This window comes from Lates calcarifer, linkage group LG15, assembly GCF_001640805.2.
Source record: "Lates calcarifer isolate ASB-BC8 linkage group LG15, TLL_Latcal_v3, whole genome shotgun sequence".
Taxonomy (NCBI): domain Eukaryota; kingdom Metazoa; phylum Chordata; class Actinopteri; family Centropomidae; genus Lates; species Lates calcarifer.
In genome coordinates, this window is record NC_066847.1 from 26,227,141 (window position 1) to 26,250,454 (window position 23,314).

At 37.7% G+C, this 23,314-nt stretch overlaps 2 protein-coding genes across 6 annotated transcripts in view; one reads left to right on the top strand and one right to left on the bottom strand.

Moving 5' to 3' along the window:
• The first annotated feature begins 9,429 nt into the window (after positions 1-9,429).
• Positions 9,430-19,842, top strand: entpd3 (ectonucleoside triphosphate diphosphohydrolase 3). Its single transcript, XM_018684949.2, has 10 exons — positions 9,430-9,678; positions 12,913-13,050; positions 13,377-13,494; positions 13,805-13,964; positions 14,724-14,883; positions 14,994-15,221; positions 15,939-16,202; positions 16,289-16,399; positions 17,039-17,176; positions 18,113-19,842. Exons 2-10 carry the CDS (start codon positions 12,916-12,918, stop codon positions 18,299-18,301), a joined length of 1,503 nt encoding a protein of 500 aa, XP_018540465.1. The 5' UTR covers positions 9,430-9,678; positions 12,913-12,915; the 3' UTR covers positions 18,302-19,842.
• Positions 19,843-20,132: 290 nt separating this feature from the next.
• The window catches only part of LOC108888786 (RNA-binding motif, single-stranded-interacting protein 3), a 125,118-nt gene continuing 121,936 nt past the window's right edge, over positions 20,133-23,314 (bottom strand). For all 5 annotated transcript variants that reach the window (XM_018684982.2, XM_018684971.2, XM_051075847.1 and 2 more), the window contains one exon: positions 20,133-22,679. In XM_018684982.2, the coding sequence (XP_018540498.1) occupies positions 22,676-22,679 (4 nt within the window). In that variant the 3' untranslated portion in view covers positions 20,133-22,675. The remainder of the gene's footprint in view (positions 22,680-23,314) is intronic.

Consider the following 23,314-nt stretch of genomic DNA (forward strand, 5'->3'; position numbering starts at 1 on the left):
ACTGTACTACACTATAAAATGGTTCTCTGTGGACACAGCTGTTGCAGCCTCTAAAGACAGCAATGGCTTAAACCTATAACATATTTGATACTACCACCACAAATTTGTCTTGTGCCAAAATTAGTGCCAGGAGGTTTGATTGGGTTTTTTTTTGTTTGTTTGTTTGTTTCCCGTGGGTATGTACCAGGTCCAGATTTGTTTGATTTGGGTGTTGCATACCCTTCTGGCCACAGGGTGCAGGTCACACTATCGTGATGTTGAGTGCAAGACAATGTGCTTTGTTACCCTCACAAAAGATGCAGTCTGCATAAAACTGATGACTTTACATAACTTACTGTGATGATTGTAAGTTGATAATTGATAACTGTGGCAAATAGGCTAACAAGCTAATAAACACTGAGCTTACTGTCTGACCCTAGTACATGAAAGAATCTGGTGAGACCCAAAGCTCTTCGTCAGTCTTTGGCAATCTTCAGCTTACAGACTGCAATTCAGCATCGTATAGGAAATGTCAGCAGTAGCAGGTATGTAGGAAAACTGGTATCAGCAGCAGCCAAATCGAGCCAATTACACAGGTTTATACCACTAAACAATCTCAGGAAACAGCTGCAGTAAGCAACGTGTCAGTTAGTAACAGTATTCAAGTGAGTTTTTAACACTATGTAAGGTATATGCTTCTATTTATATACCTAGCAGTTTGTTAACACCTAGATAACATACAAAGCAGATAAGACTGAGCTTTTGCTTATGTCAGGCTTTTGAATGTGAGCATATGCCTGTTTCTTCTTAGGGCAGTATATACCACTGCAGTAATACAAAGCAGTGTAAACGTGATTCATATCAAACCACCAAATGTACCAGTAGAAAGTATTTGTTTTTGGTCCAGTAATCAGCCATGTCAAACTACTGGATATAATCACAGGTTATGTTTACATTACTGAGAGAGCAGTAAAATACAGTCTGATGGGATTCTGCTGCCCCTCTACTGTGCTGTGCTCAATTAAAGATGACAGGCATAGATAACACGCACACACGCACATACAAAAGCACGTGCACACACACACACTACCAACCAACATGCTGCTTCACTCAGCCTCTTCTGAGCATCTTAATCCCTGAGGACAAAGGCAAGCGTTCTATAAATACAGATGAGGATTCAGTATTAGAGGTTAATTCTTAGCCCCTGATTACTGTTCAACATTACTTGCCTGCTCATGCACTCTCTTCAAAAGCTAAATTAAGATCATTCTGCTGGCAACTTTATCATACACAAATAGCTGCAGACAAGCAGAAGTTCCCTATAGAAAATGTATGTGAGCTGTAAAACACCCACTATTATATTAAAACTAGTTGAGCAAAATGCCAAAAAGAAAAGTTCATATGGCCTGTCAGTTCAGACTAAACTGTAAACTAGGATGATGGTACACATGGGCCATAACAATGCTATTACAGAGGTCCCAGCTGAAGTACTTGTGATTGTGTACTTGACCTGTATAACCTGTATGAATAAAATATATGCTTTTACTAGACACTCTGTTCAGTCGGGTTATTGAATGAAATGTCAATTCTTGAATGCACACAGAGGGATACATGCAAGGTAGAGGGACTTGTTTATAACTGTAAAAAAAAAAATTATCAAAAGCTTCATATGTCTTTTTTCATTCATTATAATTCATTTATACTATACTATACTCAACACTAGAAGCACAGCACTGAAAAAAGCTTATTGTCAAAAACAAAATATTTTACTAAAAGTATATGAAAAACTATCAAACAATATTACATGATTTGTTTCTAAGCAAGGAAATATCACACATAACATATATCACATATAAAATATCACTTACATCAATATAACACATCTGTCCATTGATACAAATGCAAAGGTGAAATAACCTTCCAATCTGATATATTTTAGTGGAATTAATGAGAAAGTTCTAGTGGAGTAAAATCATTATAGTTTTCTGATAATGGCTGAGTTGACTAAAAATATGAACACACTCCTTTTAGTTGCCATGTGGTGCTTTTCATGCAATTACCATTACTGACTACTCTGAGTGATGGTCCTAGTCCCCAGATGGGTTCAGATTTACTATAGGCATTTATTTGAGCTCTTTGGGATGAGCGGATTGATACAAGACAATGTAAAGCACTCAATACCAGTACGTTACTGGATTTTTCATGCATATCTGTTTCCAGGGTTAAGGAGGTGTTTCTGGCGTTGCAGTTGCGTAGTCTCTCCACAAGAGAGTGCTATTTAATATGTTGCCAGGAGAGAGGCTGTCACATCCTCTATCAACTAACAGCCAAACAGTTGTTATTGGTTGACCCACATCCCAAAATATGCTGTTGATACTGACACCAATAGATATGACCTGCCCTTTACACAGCCAATATATCTTTGGGTCAAATATACTGCTGTGGACTATGTAAAGACCCTGTTACTATATTTACATGTTGAGTGTGGACTTCACTGTTTACAGTAGATTACTGTGCCCTTGCCAAGCAAAGCAACTGCAAGTTGCCTTCAGTGGATGTGTAACCGCTGAGAGGTACATTCATGAACAAAGACAATCTGACTCGACTGATGTCAAATATTTGTGCTCACAGGTGTAGCCTTGGCCCTGCGCAAATGCAATATGTTGACACTTTATTAAGATGTCTCTTGTAAATCTATAAATAAGTCAGCATGGTTTAGGATTTAGGTTGACCAGTATGCACACTCTAAGGAAGGACAGGCACATATGATTTTACAACACTTATTATTTGCAGGAACAAGGAGAGTGTCAGATTGGACTCTCATACATCTGAATATTTGATCTATTTTTGCACGCATATTTTACGACCTCACCTTATCTTTACATTTATTAACATCATCAAAACAGTGTGCCATTTACCCCTTTATTTCCAAAAGTCAGATTGGTAATTGTAAAATTTGGAACTAGAATATCTGTAAAAAATAAATAAATAAATAAATAAATAAATAAAATAAGAGAAAGACAGAAACTTAGCCCACCACACAAACACAAGTATTAGGTACCTTAGCTGTAAGTCTACATTCCCTCTATGACAGTGTAGCAGGAGGAAAAAGGGGGGTGAAAGGAAACAGGAAATGACATGCTGAAAAGGTACAAGGAAGAGTCACACCTGGGAGCTGATTAGGCAGGGAAGTTCAAACAAAGGAGTGAGACTGGAAGGAGGTTTGAGACTGGAGGAGTGAGAGAAAAAAGGAAATGGAGAGAAAACAAAAAAAGGACTAGTATCTTGGATAAAACATGGATTTACATGGTCTTTTACTGAGGAGTTTGAGATGGAATGTTGAACTTGTGGAACTAAGACTGTAGGAGGAGAAAAGGGAACCCTGGAGCAGCCGGACCTGTCCTGCTCGGTTTTCTAAGGCTTTCCTCTCCAAGTCAGAGGACACTTTCATCATCCACACCCCAGATAAGTCCCTTCACCACCCAAACTCTCCTGGCTTCTCCCATGCTCACCTGAATGCATTTCTGCTCTCCCTCTCTCTATCCAGAAACACTCACACACCTACATACACCCTGAACTGAACAGAACTGGACTGAGTTGATTCACTTTCCCATATTCATCCATTCACCCCTTCACCCTCCTTAAGTGACTGTACACCCCAAATGGACTCACACACTCTCTTACCTGCATCCATACCCCCACTGGTTACAGAACTATAAAATGAGACAGACTAATGAGATTTTGATTTGTGAGATTTGATTTTTTTTTCTTTTTCTCTCTTTCTGGAGGCTGAAATTGTGATTTTCATCATTGATGTGAAAGAGTGAAATAATACAAGATATATATCACACCTTTATTAGTTTACTTTATTAGTAGGTTTTTCTCCTGTTCCTTTTGTAGCTAGGACGCAAGCCCTCTCTGATTTAAAGTTATTAACAAAAATAAATTTGACAGGTATAGGTAGATAAATTTATACCTAGCCTAGCCTATGTCTAGTGAAGCAAAACAGATTTAAAAGATGAGTGAATATTTTACTTACTCCTCATAGCTCCAAATGAAAGATGTTGTTGTTCCTAACCTGCTGGATGTATAAATGGGCGAATGTTTACAAGTTTGCCATTTTGACTTAACAAAGGTGACGTTGTGTCAGTCGTGACTGCCCCAAAATGGCTGAAAGATCAGTTATTGCAGACTTTAGGGGAGACTCCACCAATTTTACAACTAACTGTTCGCTTACAGATGTCAGGAAGCACCTCTGCGTAGGTGGTAGGGTGTGACAAGGAGGAATGTATGGAATTAAAAATACAACAACTCTGCTTCCTACATTTCTTAAACTGTCCATTCAGTGTGCCACAGTTACAGGAGTGCAATGCTAAATTGGTGGAGGTAAAAAACCTTTTACCAACTGTCTTTATAGGGTTCTATATTGTGGCAACAAGCCAATTCTTCTTCTAAATTCAAAGGCCAAGACAAGGGAGGGAATTTGATGGTGTTGGTTGTGATTTGTTTCTGTGAAAATTAAACAATGACTAAATAAATTAAGATGATGTCATGAAAGTGTGTCAGACTGAAGATTACAGTGCAGCTAGTGCATTCCATAAATATTTTGACAGTTTTTGACTTTAGCTCACTAGATTTCAAAAGAAGCAACAACTATAGGATTAAAGTACTGACAGTATGCTTTAAAACTTAAGTTTGAGTCTGTTCTCATCTATATTGGATGAGTCTAAGTGTTATAGTCCAGTCCAACATATGATGTGAGTGCCACACACAAGGCTAAGCATGTCAGCCATTATCATTTTGAGGTTATGGTGAATGCTTGCCGCAGACACTTTTTCACTGGGGAGACATCAGATGGGAAAACATTAGAATCTAGCAGCCATCAGCACATAACTCAATCTGAAATCACAACTACTCCAGGACCTCAAAGATCATGTTACATGGTAAGCATTTAATGCTTCATGTTGAACCATTCACTAATTACTGTGAACACTAATACTTAATTCTATTAAGATAAGTGTTTCCCTTGTGATAATTCAATTGAGATGAGTGTTATTTCACAGCTTTAGTATGCAAGAGACATAGGGTCATGTTACATCTTTCCTGGGGATGTCTCTCTGTAATGTCTGTGGAGGAATGTTTTCTAGAGGCTGTGTGACTACCATAAAGACAGTTTTCCAAAGTGGCTAGCACAGGGAGTGGGTTTGAGGTAGATGAGGGGATGGGAGGGGCTGAGGGGGAAGTGAAATGCAGCAGCCCATACATTAAAAACCCACACATTAGAGACTTGATGGATAATTTTCTCTTAATTTGGCGCAACAGAATGCTTCAGCATGTATGATGTATGTACAGTGTGTGTATGCATGTAAGTATGCATATGTCTGTCTACCTAATTTTCTGATGATATGAGCTTCAAAACTGAGATATTGGCCTTGGTCAGACAAGATTCAGATATCCCTGCACTTCTGAACCATGACATTTCTTTTTATTAGTAGTCATTTAGATGACATTGCAACAAGTTTAATAGTAGCCTAATGATATTGAATTACAGTAAATACATTCCAATAGTATCACCGCAGAATAGGATCAACTTTCATACTCTATAAAAAGAGTTCTGATCATGGAATCCATCAAACAAATTGAATTGTATTTATATTGTGGCTGAGAATGAGAGTGCGTCAGTAAGACAGCAAAGGTTAAAGTATGAGTCAGAAAGAAAAAAGGAGTGCACACAAACAAGAAAAGAGCAAGAAATCAATTGAGAGAGAGATGGGAGAAGACAGAGCAAACCCCATTAGCGACCATTGCTCAAACTGAGATATGTGAATAGTGAAGCCCCAGGTCTTTTTGCGGATTTGAAGTGCCTCTGTCCTCTAATTGATCTGGCTGCAACATGGCCACAACATTTCCTCCCTGGCCTGTGGCAGAGATTCATCGGTGTGTTTAGTGTGTTTTGAAAGCACAGACTCAGACACACATACAATTAGCACGAATATCTCTGGGCAGCTTTCCAAATCTCTGCAAGCTATCAACAGTCTTAATGTACAGTTTGTAATGCTGTAAGGTTGATGGATCTACCAATGGATTGTTAGGACTACACAGTACTACAGCTCAGTCTCTCTCTCAAACAAGAATACTGGCAAGTCTGAAATACTGCAGGTGTTCACAAGTCAGTATCTTCTTACAGAAATAAAAATATTACATTATGCTTTGTTAAAAGTAATCATATGTAGGAACTTTAAATTATTGATTGTCTGGCAGTACATTTACTGGTGACAAAACAATTGAAGAGCTGCAATTGATCTGAGTCTCAATTTAATTGTACCAATGAAATATAATGTGGAATTACTCATATTGGAATTACACCTTTATTGCCAAGATTTAATTTACAGGAGGCCATAAAAGCAGACTACAGCAATGGACCAGTCCCCACAGTATTTGAAAAAAAAAAAAAAAAAAAAAAAAAAAAACTGAACACCTGTTTGTGCAGAATGATAAAGCATCGTTAATATTTTACAGTGAGCTAAATGATCATTTTCATAAAAACATAGTTACAGTATTGATACATTGTTACGTTTTCACTGCACAAATAGGATAAACCTACAGGGAGAATAAGAGCACAGCTGCAAAATTATTTTCATTTTTTTGAGACAGGAGTTCTGTTGTAAAGCATAAAGCACAATTAAGGAAGTTGAACAGTGTGTAAGCAAACAAAATACAGCATCCACCAGTGAGGAGATTGTGATGGGGAGTTTTTCTCATGTTTCAAATGATCAGACTTAGAAGTACCCCATGGATTTTTTTAGAGGGGCTAAAAAGCATATCCACAGTAGTGCACATGCATGAGACTGCAAGAGGCGTGATGCACAGTTATGTGGTTTGTCTCACATGTTTGAGTGCTGTGGTAACATGCTAAGAAATACAGCAATGCACAAATGCAACAAAATGTGGGGGAGAACCACTACTACTATTACTCAGCCAATAGATGTAAAAAAAAAAAAAAAAAGCCAGTTGTAGGACAAAAAAATAAATATATATATAAATATATAAGACAATGCAGTCAGTATTTTTTATTAGATTTCAAGGATACACACAATATCACAGATGAGTTCCAACATCTGTCTTACATTACTGTTGCAGGGCTTAAACTTAAACTTACTAATATAAATCATGTTCAAGACAGCAACACTGGGATGGCCACACCTCAGTATCAAACTACAGCAATACTGCTGTGGAATAGGTATGTAATCTGTATCCAGGAGACTTGAAACACATAAAGCTATGAGAGCTCTCTGCCTTTTTTCTACTTCCTCTTTACGTGCAAATCTAATTTTCAGCGACCTGTCTTTCCGTTTCATTCAGACCACCACTGGGTTTCAGGTCTCACTTTAACAGGTCTCACTTTATGTTCATTTGTTGTTCACTGAATCAGATATGTAATTAACTTTGATGGCCCACATCAGTGTACTCTTTGTAGATAGACCAGATAGTAGGGGACCACACATGTGCTGAGAGTATACTTGGTTGTTCTGTGCAGCTATTACAATACTAGAATGTATTAACCAAAAACAACCTAAAAAAATGAATGAATGAATAGGTCAAATCAAAGATGACATGAAGCAAAGCTCAGAGTGGACTAAGTATGACCAGCTGCAAGATCCTCACACCCTTGAGTGTTGTTCACATTCCTAATTAATGTAGCTCAGAGAGGCCTTAAGCCCAAGGCTGAGTTAGCTCAGGCTAAGTACACACACCAGTTAGCCCAAGGCGTAGCTTGACAGCTTAGAACCCTGTAAAACCAGGTTCTTTACCTGTCCCTTACCTGCAACAAGTTGGTGCGAAAATGCAACAGATTCACTTGAAGATGTAACTACTTTTCCTCAAGACAATACAGTTCAACTTCCATTTTATACATATCTGAAAAATGCTTACCAATCATTTTTGAAGCTTTATTCATACTGAACATATGTGCTAAATGTTCATACTACTTGTGTAAAACTGTACAACATTCTTTATTTGTTCCCCCGACCATATCCCCTCATTGCAGCTAAAGCTTGATTGCGGTGATGATGATTAGATTAAGGCAACTTAATTACTTGGTTAAAGGAATACTCCAGCTGTTTAGTATAGCTGCTCTGTAAAGTTGGAGGACTTAAAAGAGAGCTCAAACAAACAAACAAACTAATTTGCCCTACTACTCAAACTCAATTGAAAGAGCAAAGTTCAAGATATGCTGACATTTTGTCCCTTGTGTGGGTAAAGATCCAGAAATGGTTGATCCTACATTACACATAAAGTGTTTTGTCTGGTCCTAAATGGCAATATCTTTCAAATTTAAAACCCCTGGTTTGTAACACAAAGCAACAGGAAACATTATATGACTGTTTTCAGAGGCTAAGTGCCAACCCTCATTCTGGTAAATTGACTATATAGTTTCCCCTATATGTTTAGGAAACAAATGTGGTCAATACAATTCACGACTTCCTCTTGCAGATGTTTTGCAGCCCTGTAAGAACATCACTATTTCCCACACTGAAAATAATTATTGCCTTTGGGTGCATGAGTATGTTAGCTTATCAGTGGCTGTGTAACTGCTATTAATAATACAGAAGTTAACAAACAAATTATTAAATGAAGGAATAACATAATTTTGATATAACATTGTTTAGGATTGTCTAGATATGTTGTCTGAACTTGTGTAATTTGCTCTGGCCATTCATCTGGACTCTGGAGGTTGATGCACTGTACTCTCCACTCCGCTAATGTGATATCATATAGACACGCATAAATTCAAGCAGTTATCATGTTTCTAGAAAGTGCTGCAAAATCAAAACACATGTCTCCATGCACATACAAAAACCACTCACAAAAGCGCACACACGTTGACACAATTAAAAGTAGGCTATGCTTTTAGTTATTTACCATCTGCCTCTGAGAGCAGAACAAACATACAGCACAATTTTCCATTTGCCCAACCAACAGATAAATGACTCATAGTTTTAACTGTGAGAACCTCTCATGAAAGTGGGAGCTCACAGGTATCAACACATCCTTGACTGTTGATACACAGCTTAATCCTGTGCTTTTCATCGCATGTTGTTCTTCAATTGAGGCCTATCTAATAAGAGCTGACTTTGTGATAACCCCTGCAGCAGATACTCATCCACACTGCACTTTATCTTATTGATTACATCAATTAATTTTTTTTACAACTGCGCTCTCTCTCTCTTCTCACATTATTTCATGAATACTCACAAATATATATCTGTGCTTAATCATTAGACACAGACAGTGAGCAGGGAGCAGCCCCACATCATTCATTGGCTGCATTTCCTGGGCTAGCTGCTCAGTTGTGGTGGGAGTGGTGAAAACTGGGGTTTGTACACACTGCTCCTCCCATGTTCCCTTTCTCTCTCTCTCTCTCTCTCTCTCTCTCTCTCTCTCTCTCTCTCTCTCTCTCTCTCACTCACTCACTCACTCACTCACTCACTCACTCTCTGTTTTGTTGGGGTACACCACTCCTGCTCCTGTGGGCCAATCATTCCTTAGACATCTCTCACTCACAGCACACTCCTTTTGTGCTCTCTCTCTCTCTCCCCTCCTTTGCTACTCCCCTGTTTCCTGCTGTGTTTCTTCATCCACTCTTCAGAGCCATCTCACTCTCACGAACAACTAAGACCTACAAACCAGCTCTTTAAGGTAAGAAACAGACCTCTTTCTCACATGCATTACCTGTTAACAAAGCATATTTTCCTGCTGATAAATAAAAGGGTTAATGCACACAGGTAAGTCTGTTTCACTGTGTGAGCTGACTCACTGTGTTGAATGATTTAATCTGATCTGCTGACATGATTTAGTAGTCAGCTACAGCTTACCTCATGAGGACCAGTCCTTACAAGCACAGAGAACAACATGTGTCAATATGCATGAATTATGGGAGGTACAACTCTACATGCTTGGCTCATTACTGGAACAGAGGGTGTTGTCAGTGTTGAAACTTAAATGCAAGTCTTAGACTTGCTAACTCTTCTTAATTCTGATGGGTAAATAACATCATTGAAACACTGGGTATTTTCTTTATGTTGTTCAAAAACGTATAGTAAGAGGGGGTTGTCCTGCAGGGGGGTGGATTACCCAAGGCAGAGTGGTCCATATTGTTCTTTGCAAGTAGATTTAGTCTGGTAAATCCAAATGTATGTTATCTAGTACAGTATGCATGCTGCATCAAGTGAATTCACAACTGCTTGTAAATGACTGACAATAAAATCGTAGCATCCTATAGAAGTAAAGTGATGTTATTCAGATGCAAAAATGCAAGGTAATTGTAATGACAAAGCTATTCATACAAAAAGAGCACTGTAATTCATTCAAGTACTAAATGTTTAGGTGTAACCATGGATGAGAGGCAGAGTACACAGTTAAAGGTTTCATAATTTCACTTCAATTGTGTTTCCACATTTGACCAATTTTTTGATGCAATATAAATTTGTTCAATAAAGTTTATTGAAGAAAAAAACAATACTAGTCAAAATAGAAAATGAAATAAATCACTGATAGATAAAAACATGAAGAAACTGTAAAACCAAAAGTTACATTAAAAGGAGAAACTGAATCACTACTGCTTCACTTGTAGCAATGTACACATTGCCTACAAACATAATTACAGTCTCTTAGAGTTGTTATTGCTCATTGCCATTGCTCAGGCAACCTGGAGCCTGATGTTAAGGACCAGACTAACCACCAGCCACCCTGTAAAGCCAGAGATCAGTGAGCTCATGTTACTATGTGCTTTTAGAGTAGTAGAAGTAACATGTCTTTCTTCAATAAGTGCAAATGGTTAGGTTATAAAAAGTATAACCCTGTATCTCTTTCACAAGCCTTAAAACTACATCAGAAAATGAAAATGTCCAGAAAAGACAGACAGTCTAGAATGTCAACTATGTCACACACATGACAGTAATGTGTTAATCAGACTAAAAGTTACATCTGTCTCAGACGTTAGTCATGCCTATTAACATGTCACCTTCTAATCATACCTTGTCTAACAGCTTTGACCTGCTTGCTTCTCACTGATGTTGGTATGGTAACATGGTAACAAATGCTGCAATTTAAAACAATAACAAACATTATCATTGAGGTGTTTTTCCAGTCTGCCGGTGATGAAGAAGTCAAATATTTATTGTGGAATGGTGCCGCTTGAAGAGAAATACAGAGAAATGTATATTGTGATGCTGCTTACTGTTTGATAGTCCAATAATAACACCTAATGACAATGCTGAGACAGCAAAATCAGATCACTGTAGACAGACACAAAGCTGTGATTCTAAAATCATAAACACTTATGATGGCCTATGGCTGAAAATATAGCATGGTGTGGAATTTTCAACAGGTTTAAGGTTGAATAATGTTCATTGTTGTTTTATTTTTCACAATAATCTATTTGTTCGTGACTTCACAAGAAAAGTATCCCACTTTCCCCTCTTACTATTTTAAATGTAATATATTCTGTCCATGCTGTTACATAACATGACATTGCCAAGCTTAGTTGTAGTTTTTAAATATAGACGATAACACACGATAACACACACACAGCTAAGAAGGGAGACATAAACAACATGCAAAGAAAATGGAATGAAGCAGAAAATTAGAGAGAAAGAAATGTAGTACGTTGAAAGGTGCGTGTGTGTTCAGGGACAAAGAGCTGTGTTTCACATTGCAGAGCCTGTTAAATTTGTGTGTGACCTGTAATTGCAGCCATATGACCACATGAGAAACGCATGTGTGAGGAAAGAGGAAGAACGGTCATGGACATGTGTACATTTTCTTCATCAAAGCACACATGGTGGATCTGGCTTGAAACACAGTTTTCTGTCACTGAGTATAAACTTGAAACTCAAACAGAGCAGTTTCTGGCATGGCATGTTTATGAAAAAGAGACAAATTTGAAGGAAAAAGTCTCTCTCTCTCTGAGGTGATTTGGTATTTTTCCTTGGACTCCAGCTTTAAGTTTGTTTGTTCTAGATTTTAGTGTTAGCCATGAATGTCTGGCTGCTTCCTCTGAGCCATTAGGAAGAGTTAAATGCAGAACACATCTTCAATGACAGGTTTCACAGTCCACTGGGGTTTGAAATGTGGCAACGATTGCATCCTCCATGTTGTAATTTAGCTCTACACCCATACACTCTGGGGTTCTTCTGTAAGTTCTGTTAATCACTGTTGTGTTTTGAATGAGGGCGTAATTCATGAATAATGCTATCATTCATGCATCTAACTCCAACTGCACCTGCAGCTCAAGTGCATATAAACTACTCAACTGAAACCTTGGAGATTTCAGGGCTGAATAAGCAAGGTTTTCATGAGACAACAGCAAATGCTGTTTGCTGAGGAGCAGCACTGTTGTGAGAGCTTTCTTGTTGCTGACTGGCAAACCCTCAAAAGCTGTTAACCCTTCATCTTGGTAGAAACTGACACCACTCACCACTCTTAAATCACACCTCAAATCGTCAGTTCACTCTCTTCAAAGAATCATAAGCTGAGAGCAGCTTGGTTCTTCTTTGCAGGTCATAATAAGAATACAGCAGATTCCCATTTCATGTCATCGCTTTACATATTTGCATTTAATAGTATTCCACTGTGGTTATCATTGTCCTAATGTGAAATGTTTAAAAAAGCAATTCAGACTGACTATCATGATTCTCTACATTTTTCCTTCTGATTTTGTCTCCTTTTATGCGCTTGTTAAACCTGGTGATACTGCACAGTCCATCAATACTAGTAATGTTGCCAGCATTTTTTCCAGCTTAAAACAAATAAAGTGTTCTATTATTGCTCATCATCACTTTTCAAACATCTCCACGTCATCACTTTGGGAGCTGAGATGCTTTTAGTGAGAACCACACTTTAGTTTTATTTAACCCCTTTTCTTGCCAACAGGAAATGGCATCCAAGAAGCCAATGGGCTACAAGTGTTGCATAGCAGTAGTGTTACTTCTGCTGTTGGCCAGTATTGCTGCCCTTGTCGCTGTTGCCATCATCCAAGACACCTGGGCGACTAAAGAGTACACTTTAGAGGTGAGCACACACATGCACATGTCCACAGTTAGACACATATTCTTATAGGAATTTGCCCTTTCGCTGTAGATTTTAAACAAAGTAAAAGTACATTTAAGTACCTATAACACGTCCATTTAAAGTGGTGCTGGAGGAGTGGTGGTGGGTGGGTGTCACAGCAGCCACTCTGGAGTTTAATACAATCTTAAATGTCTCAGGTCTGTATCAGACTAACATCATTTAGTGCTTTTAGATCTTTAATTAATCAAAGTAAGAAGTTTAATCAGATTGGCCAAATGAAAACTGTGACTTTCTAACATTTTTTTTTTTCTTTTTCTCCTCTTCAGTATGGCATAGTGATAGACTCAGGTTCGTCTCGTTCCAACGTGTACCTGTATGAGTGGCCTGGGGAGAAACAGAATGAAACTGGAATAGTGACAGAGAAACTGAACTGTAGAGTTGCTGGTAAGTCACTGTCTCAACAACGAGAGGAGCACATTACAGCTTTTGTATGAAAATGCAAACATTTTCTAGTATTGACTTAAAAAAAATGTGTGAAAAGATTATAAAATGAAAACTTAACTTACTATTGAAGTACAGCATGTAATGAAGAGGGAACTGAAAGCCAGAGCCCACTGCACATTTTGAAATTTAAAGAATAACTCCATCAGCCATTATCCAGCTGGCCAAGTTGAAGCTGTCAGAAATGCATTTACCTCATGTTTTCATTGCCTGTGCTTATGAATATGATTTTAGCTTGGGTTTATTCCCGTAGGTGATGGTATCTCAGAGATGAAAGTTGACCCTGAGAAAGATGCTGAATCATGGAAATCATTCCAAGCCTGCATGGACAAAATCATCAATGCCATTCCCACTTATAAACACAAAACCACACCACTCTTTCTAGGAGCTACAGCTGGAATGAGACTGCTACAGTAAGAAAGCATCAAAATAAGTTACAGCTCTCACCATTACTTATAATGAATGAAATGAATAAAGAGTGACAGAAAAGATCAGAACAATTTAACCTCATGCACCACACAGTTTTGTTTCTTTTTTTCCCCAAAGCCTATTGAGTTACCAGAAAGCCCCAGCAGTGAAAACATGTTTAGACTGCAGGCTGGGACAAAATTCAACAGCTCAGATTGTGTAACAGTGATGCTGAGAAGTCCAGATATGGGATCGTCTCACAGTAGCGAGTATGTCATGAGATGTTTATCAAGCTATACATGTAATAAAATTCTGGTCCAAGGGCTGATTTGATCCTTCACTCTTCTCTACTATTGAGGTTGTTGTGATAGACATTTTGGGAAATGTGTTTGTTTGCTTTCTTTTCAAGAGTTAGATGAGAAGATTGAAATCACTCCAATACCTCTAGTGCCAGAGATGATTAGCTTAGCGTAAAGACTGGGAGCAGGCAAACACAACTAGCCTTGCTCTGTCCAAAGGTGAAATTAGATTCTGGAGATAACCTTCCAGTGACAATACCCCAGGAAGTCATTTGGGTTTTTTTGTATGCATTAAACAAATAAGATATAATGTGTTATTTATTGAGCTATAAAGTTACTGATTTTTTATTATCTTTGGGCATAGCTAGGGTAGCTCCTTCTCCTTATTTGCAGTCCATACACAGACTGATTTTGTTACTGCTACTGACCATAGAATCTGTAATTCTCTTTCTTTTTTGCCATAAGTGAGAAGGATCAACAGAGGTCCAATGAAATCCTGGCAAGTCTCAGAGATTACCTGAGTTCTTTGCCCTTCTCCTTTCAAAATGCCTCCATCATTTCTGGTCAAGAGGAGGGGCTCTATGGGTGGATCACTGTCAATTACCTCATGGGAAACTTCCTAGAGGTAAGACACTGTCATTTATCTGTGTGGTCTATGTAGGTCACAGTGCACTTCACAAACAGGGCCATCACATGTTCCATCATATACTTACCTACCTTCAACTATACTTGCAGAAAAACCTATGGAACATCTATGTGCGCCCAGCAGGGGGAAAGACAGTAGGATCCATGGACCTTGGTGGAGCATCAACCCAGATCGCCTTCGCAATCCAGGATGATCTCAAAGGCCCTGACTATATGAATGTCAAACTGTATGGTTACCCTTACAGAGTGTACACACACAGTTTCCTCTGCTATGGCAAAAATGAGGCTGAGAAGATGGTTCTGGACAAAGTAGTACAGGTACACAGCTTTTCTTTTTGTCTTGTGCATGTGTGTGTGTGTGTGTGTGTGTGTGTAAGAAATTGATTGAAAGTCATATCTTTAAGAGTGGTGTTGCTTGAAAGGGAGCTTGTTTTCTGTATGTGTTTCTGTGTTCATGTTTAAGTGTATGTGGCAGTGGGAATGTATGTATGTTTTGCATGCATGTACAAGCCAAAATCCATTAATGCTCAGTAAAGAATTGATTAGTGAACACTGCTGTCCCTGAACTGCTAACAGGCAAGGGGAGACCAGTTAAGGATGCATTATGTCATTAAGAATATTGATCGGGCCGTGAATGTCATCAAGCTAGTCTGCAAGAAATGCATTATTTCTTGTAGCTTATAGCTTCATTCTTGACACTAATGGTATTTGTAGTGGGAGAAATATGCCATGCTATAAGAATATGTAATGGATATAAATTTGCAACAGGGTCCTGGTATCAAAAGTAATTACATCAAGATCTCTGTGTGTATATTGAATAATTCAAGAATAAGCAATGGTTTACTTATTTACTTTATACATGTCTGTAAGGTATGTATGATGTGTCTAAAAATATATAAATAATGCTGTCAAAACTCATCCCTCTTATTTCATCCTCTCATATCTCTTCCTGTCAATCCTCCTCTTATAGTTTTCATTTCCTCCACATCCACCATTCATTCTTTTGATATTTTCTTTCTCCTTTCAATGTTCCAGGAATCATCTGACCCAACCTATATTATGAACCCCTGCTATGCTGAGGGTTTTAACATCACTGTGAAAGCCTCATCCATCTATGACACGGAGTGCACCAAGAAGCCAAAGAACTACAACCCGGATCAAGAGCTCTTCATGGTGGGAGCCCCTGACTCAGACAAGTGCGGGAGCATAGTGAACTCCATATTTGATTTCAAGACTTGTTCCTCATTCCAGTGTTCCTTCAATGGGGTCGAGCAGCCACCAGTCACTGGAGAGTTTATGGTAAAACACAGTGCAAATGTAACACATGCAAGTTGGCAGATGAAGATACAAAACAACTTACTCTGTGCTTCTGCTGTTCCTGCCAGGCATATGCTGGATTCTTCTTCACTGCTAGGGCTCTGCTGGGGAATTCCACAGCGGATCTTGATCAGTTCAACTCCACAGTTAGGAAATTCTGCCACACACATTGGACAGTGGTAAGTTCTTCAAACTGGAGGAGGAATGAAGCAAATGGAAAAAGAGGAATAAGAAAAAGAATGGGAGAAAGACAAAAAAAAAAGCAAAATACTGGGACAGAAATGTGTAAAAATAGTAATTATACATTCAAATTCATGGCAAAAACAGGATATTTTTTCCTCACTGCACAGCACTGACTGAGGTGTGGCAGACAGCATTTTCTTCTGTCTGTGATGTAGTGTTGGTGTTCCTTTCAAAACATGATGTCAGTACTGCACTGAAAAACAGCTTAATGTACAATAGTTTGCTGGAGTTAATATTATACAATTTAATGATTTTACACAAGAGAAAAACTTTATGAGAGAATATCTCTGCAGTGTACTGTAATAGATATTTCTGTATTGCAGAGGCACTTTTCAGTGCAACAAACCTCAAAATAGCTGCATAGTATCTTCGCATCTAAATGGATGAAGTTGTAAACTAAAATTAGTCTTGATTACACATTGTCTTGTCTCAATCTTGCCTTGGTCTTAAAATTCTTGATCTTCATCTTGACTACAACATTAATATTTTGTCAACAGCACTAATTTTAATTGGTTTGTATCATTATTCAAATTAATCACAGGCTAACCTCTGATCTCTGCTTCTCTTTCCTTCAGCTGAAGCAAGAAAAGACATGGATCTCTGACAAATACCTCAAGACTTACTGTTATGCAGCTCACTATGTCTTCACTCTGCTGGCAGATGGATACAAGTTTGACAAAGAGACGTGGGGAAACATTCACTTTGAAAAAGAGGTTGGTTGAACAGAAAAATGCAACGTAATTTTCACCACCACATTTTTTCTTTGTCTTCTACCTTCTACTGCCTTCAGCTGTCTTTCAAAGAATTATAAAATCAGTGCACATCCAGTCTTTTTATTCTCTGTGTCCCCATCATCTGTCAACAAAATAATTCTCATATCATCTTTAAAGATAGAAAAACAGAAATATGACCATCAGAGTATGTCAAATAGAGCAATTTGATATGAATTGTTGTGGTTGAGCTGTCACCAGCTACTCATGCACAGATACAAGTGCTTAACAGCCTTGAACATACATTCAAGCAAGTGTGAATTAGGCCACCCAGTGGGACTTATTAAATATGGATGGCTGACATACCAATCGTATGCGCTCAGAAGGTTGAGTGAAAGGCAGGCAATGTTTTGCTCCAGGATGCCCCGAGGATAAGGAGCGTCATTTACAATGGAACTCCCTTTGCAGAAGGGGATTCCTGGTCTGGGACACTCAATCACTCTGAGTCACACAGAAAGACAGTAGCCCTTAAAAAGTTGTACATTATGGCCACAGTTTCCAAATTGCCTTGTGGTTACCCTTTGCTCCCAATTTTCAGTCCCACCAACAAGTGATTAGTGTGCTGTGTGTACTATGTAATGCCTTGGAGATGTCTGAGAGTCTCAGGATTGCTAGGGCCTTTTAGAGGAAGTAACTAAACAGACACACTTGAATTTCTTACAGTGTTCTTTTGGGCGTTATGACTCATCCTTTGCCCCAAAGCTGTAACTGTACATCCTCATGACAGGGCTGTGTGACATTTTTAACTTCTGTAGACATGCAAAGTGATGTATTAGTTGACTGGCAGCATACATGTAAATTCACAGTAAGAAATTCAAAGTCTCTTCTCTTCTCTTCTCTTCTCTTCTCTTCTCTTCTCTTCTCTTCTCTTCTCTACAGGTAAAGAAAACCAGCATAGGTTGGAGTTTGGGCTACATGCTGAGTATGTCCAACATGATCCCATCTGAGGTGAAAAAAATCCCTCCGATGACAGACTCTGTCTTTGCTGGCCTTATCTTTCTATTTTCAGCACTAACCATTGTAACTGTTGTCTTAGTTTTCATCTTCCTCATTCGCACCTGCTACTGAGAGTGTAAGTTACAGAGGGAATGACCTGCCATTGAAAGCCTCTGGGGCAGCTATAATCCTGTAAGTAACTGGAGAGTGCTACAGTAGGTGCAAAGGTGCTCACAAAGAAAAATGTTGTTTTTTTCTCCCGCCTGAGCCATTTACTGCCTTCTTTTTCAATTGTGGGTTTTTGTAAACCAAAGAACCTTGACATAAAAACCTCTCACTGTGTATCAATTTAGGGTGTTTGAGGCCTTGAACTAGGTTAAGATGTGAGAGTAGTTTCACTGAGGCAGTAAAAAAGACCTCTAAAAACCACCATTAAAACCACAGTTCATTTTGTACCTCAGGGAAACTCACATACATTTCAGTGAAGGGATCTTTTTTATATTTAGTTGACTGTGGTCCACTAAAGGGAAATATATTTGTTTTACAGGTAAAAAGGTTACGCAGCAGTTGCACACAAATAATGAAAGAGCACCCAGTCATGTCAAAGTATTTATATATACACAGAACCCTCAGGCAAAAGCATGACGTATTCACTCAGCTACTAACTATGTTTTTTCCCCCTATTTTGTACATGTGATTGCACTAAATGCATTTGCTTTACATACAAAATGATCATACTTTGCTGCAGCTTTGTTGTGGTGTTTTATACTGTGTATCTGAAACTATAACTACACAACAATACTCCACATTTACTTGATGGAAACTTGCCTTATAATAATGTAATGATGTGCTATTTGGAATTGTTTTCATATGATTTTGTAAACTAAATACATGTTACATGAAGCCATGAAGTTTTATGTAGTCTATTTGCAAATAATAAATAGATTTAAATACAATATAAAATTTAATATCTGACTTTGGGAACATACATAATTGGCTAAATTAGTAAAAATAAAAAGTTAAGCCAGTGGAGTAGTTAAAAAGTACACCAGAAAACTGATAACAGTGTTAGGAGTAAGTGCTGTACAAACTTACAATTCACATATATCTTATTTCAGTGTAATCTATACAGAGTCCTTACATAATATGAAATATGTCTGTTTGTGTTAATATGTAGTCTTACATGAGAGGTTTAATCAGCAGAAACTAGTCCACAGATGTAAAGTTTGATGACAACATGTCAATTGGATTTTCTTTCTTCCTTCCCTTCTTTCTTTTTTTTGGCACTGACTCCATTTCACAGTTTTTGAGATAAGCCAAAATCAGTCAGCCACATAAACACAGAGACTCTGGATCCCTGTGTTTAGATGATAAAGGCATAGCTGAGAAGCTAAGCTAGCTATGAATCTGACTGGATTGAGCTGTAAGTACTTTCAAAACACATAATTGGTAGGTGATTGCCAAGTACCGAAAAAATAAGTGAGGGCATGTGTGTCTTTTACTTCTGTGTATATTGCACTCTATCAGGGAATTGTTTTCAGTGATGTTGTTGTCTTTGCACTGGAGAAGATGAGAGGGTATTCCTGATTCTCATACAATGCACTGACTGTACTGGCTCTGTTTTGATAATTCTCTCTCTATACAGTATATAATAAATGCATCTAACAACTGTATATTTTGTGGATGGTGCATCATAACTTACCATAAACATAACATTTCCTGAGCTCAACATGTTGTTTAATTACATTTAAATCACCTGTGGCTCCTTCTTCAAGTTTAATTTATTCATTAGCAGAGGTAAGTGTTAGTATAATTCTGCCTGTTTGAATCTAAGTGCCTTCATTTGATCTCTGTCATCTAACCAACTGTAAAATCCCTGGTAACTCCTCTGATGTCTTGTCAAACCTTCACTCAAACTGTGCGCAACAGTGCACTCTAGTGGCGCTGCCTTAGAGAATTAGTATTGACTGTTTAAAACATTTTTTTATTGAAAGATTTGTCTAAAAAGAAAACAAGAAGAAAAGAGACATTTGGAACTACAGCAATATTCACTGGTTCTACAGACACTCTCAGAATCACAATTTGAAAGACATGGGAGGCATGTGACCAAGCAAATAAAAAAATAGCATCATCAAAGTTATTTCTTTGCATCTTCTTTTACACACCTGTACAAAAAAGATCTCATAAATATTACTTTTGTTCTTGCTTTCTCTATTCTCTCTCTCTCGCATCTCTCAATAATTTACTCTCCTATAGAGGTTTGTATCTGCTTGATTTTGGTTGAACCATGCTTTTTTCAGTTTACGTCTGTTCCTCTTTTTCCATTAGCTTCCTTTTATTGGTGGAGAGTAAGGTGGGTGGGCTTTTAAGGATGTGACCATGGAGCCAGCATCAGCTTAAAGTCCATATAATGTTTTCTCTTTTTTGGCTTTTGTTCTCAGCTGATGAACTCTTATCCAAATACAGAGGATCATCTATATCCTGGCATAAAATGGTCAATTACTGTCATTCTGGAGATGCACCTCTTCCACACCCACCCAACACAACCTCAATCCCCAATACTGAAAAGTGTTTAGCAGCTCAAATATATCATAATCAGATCTTAAAACAAAAAGACAAAATAGGCAACACAAAAAGAAAAATAAAATCTCCCTCTCTTTTCAGGAGAATATACATAAGCTGAAATGATTTTGTTCAACATAAAATGCCCTTTCATCTTACAGAGATCATCGCCCTGCTCACATTTTAAATGGCTTGTGTTTGGCAAGACAGCGGTTTAAAACAGTTTGCCGTGTGGACTGAGACTATGAATTTCAAGATGATTAACTCCAGAGTGTTTTGGGAGTCTGTCATCATGAGTTGCAGCAGCTCAGGATGATGCATTTAGGATGTGAGATTGGTCAATGCAGCCTGAGGATGGTGATGGTGAGTATACAATTTAAAGAGCACACACCAATTTTCCACAGGATTCTATACCTTTTCAGCCTCTTTACCACTAAAATATACTATAGCAACTCACTCCCAATGATATACCTACCTCTTTCAACATCTCCATAACACAGGGTGTCTGGTCTCTCAATAGCTGTTACAGCACCACTTCAGATCTTCACCACATTTGATCACGACATACAAAACATCTCAGAGCACGTTCATCTGGTTGAGGCAATTGTGTTTAAGACCTCCTGCATGTTCTTAGTCACTGAAAAAAAATAATCTCACACATCAACAGCATGAAAAGCAAGAAACAAATTCAGTTTCAGAGATGAAAAAAATAAAGAGAAAGCAACATAAGGAAGATCTCTTCACTACTTAGTTTCTTCATCTTTGGTATAAAATATGCCACCTGTAGGCTGCGTTTGTTCAACAGTTAAGAAAGACTCAAGAAACTGTCAACAGTTTTACTAAAACTATTGCTTTTTGCACATTTAAAAATCCTAGCGTTTTTTCTGCTCTTTATCAAAGTCAGAAATGTTCTTTTTTCTTTTCTTTTTTTTTTTACTTTTGTTTTTGCTGTGAGACAAGCAAAGCAGGCAAAGCAAAAAATCTTTTGGAAGGTAAAAAGACCAAAACAAAAAACATTCAAACAAACAAAAAAATACAAATGCAATGGAGAAACAGAACTTTTATCCTATGACTAAAATAAACTGCATTTCCCAGGGAGCAGTGGATTGACCCTCTCCACAAGTCGCATTAAAGAATTTTTTTTTTTCCTATCAACCAACACCAGCTGCACTGCACCACATAATTTAAAATCATCTTCATACAAATACAACCTTATTTTTTTTTAATCCTGTACAGATAGCTTTGTAGATTTCATCTTTGAGGCTCTTGGAAACTCCAAGAACCTCTCAAATCATTCAATCACTCAGTCTTTTTTTTTTTTTTTTTTTTTTTTTTTTAATAATTCAACACTATGGAAACTTTTTTTCCCCAAAGTTTGAGAAAATTAAGGCAATAAAGATTTACGAAAACATTGATATTCTAGAAAACTACTCAAATAATAAAAAGAATGAAAATAATGTAGCTTAATATCAAAGGAAGACAACCTGTTTTTTCTAGACTTTGCTTCCTTCCTTTTTTTAATAAAAAAGTCTGAAAATCTACCTGCACATTCAAATTTTCTTTTTTTCTGTACAGCTTGTTGGTTGAGTTTAGATTTAATTTGTCTTTTCTTTTTCCTTTGGAGGCAAAGTCCAGTCTCAAGGTGAGAAATGATGAACTCAAAGTTGCAGACTGCATTTGATTTCATTGTCCTCAAGATCAGCAAACTGTCATTTCTTTATTCCTGTCTTTTTCTTGGTGCGACCAAGTAAGAAATATAATTGATTTGTTTTCTTCATTTTGTCTTTTATTTGGTGCCTGTGCACAGTGGAAGCATTCTCCCCTCAGTGTTGTCCATGTCACCTCTTTTTCTTTGTCCCTGTTTCATTTTGATTCTCTCTGTGTCTCCAGCGCTTCAGTGCAGTCCTTCTAAAGGCAATGCAGCAATGATTTCTACCAATCTTGTTATCTAAAGGAGACAGAAAAACAAGTCAGTAAAAAAAGGGTAACTTGGAAACTCTGGACAGTATTATGGTTTCTAAAGCAGGCACAACATTCTCTGTCCAACTGCTGTGTGTAATGGAATACAACAGCAGGTTATCTAAGAGGCAGAAAAAAACAAGACAAACAGAGGGAGAAAGATAAAAATAGGAAAAATAGGGAGGCAGTGTTTTACAAGCAATGGTTGATGTGATTCTGTAACCAAAAAAACAAAATGGCATAGCATTTTGTCTGTGCAACAACTGTACACTGTTGTCTTCTGTAGCTAATTGTGTACACACTATTCAACACTGACGATTGCAAGATGTCCCTCTCTCTATCTAAATTCTTTTCCATGCACACCCACACTAAACAAAACATCTTTAAATGACTAGTTTGTCAGTTTGTGAAGTACAATTATTTGCTTTCTTGCTAAGAGTTAGATGAGAATATTGATGTGATTCTCATGTCTGATTGATTCTCATATATATATATATATATATATATATATATATATATATATATATATAGTCCCACACTGGCATTCACCTCTCTAGTTGGAATTGTCACTAAAAACAGGAATGATATAGCAACACATATTATCTCTACACTTACTGTACAAGA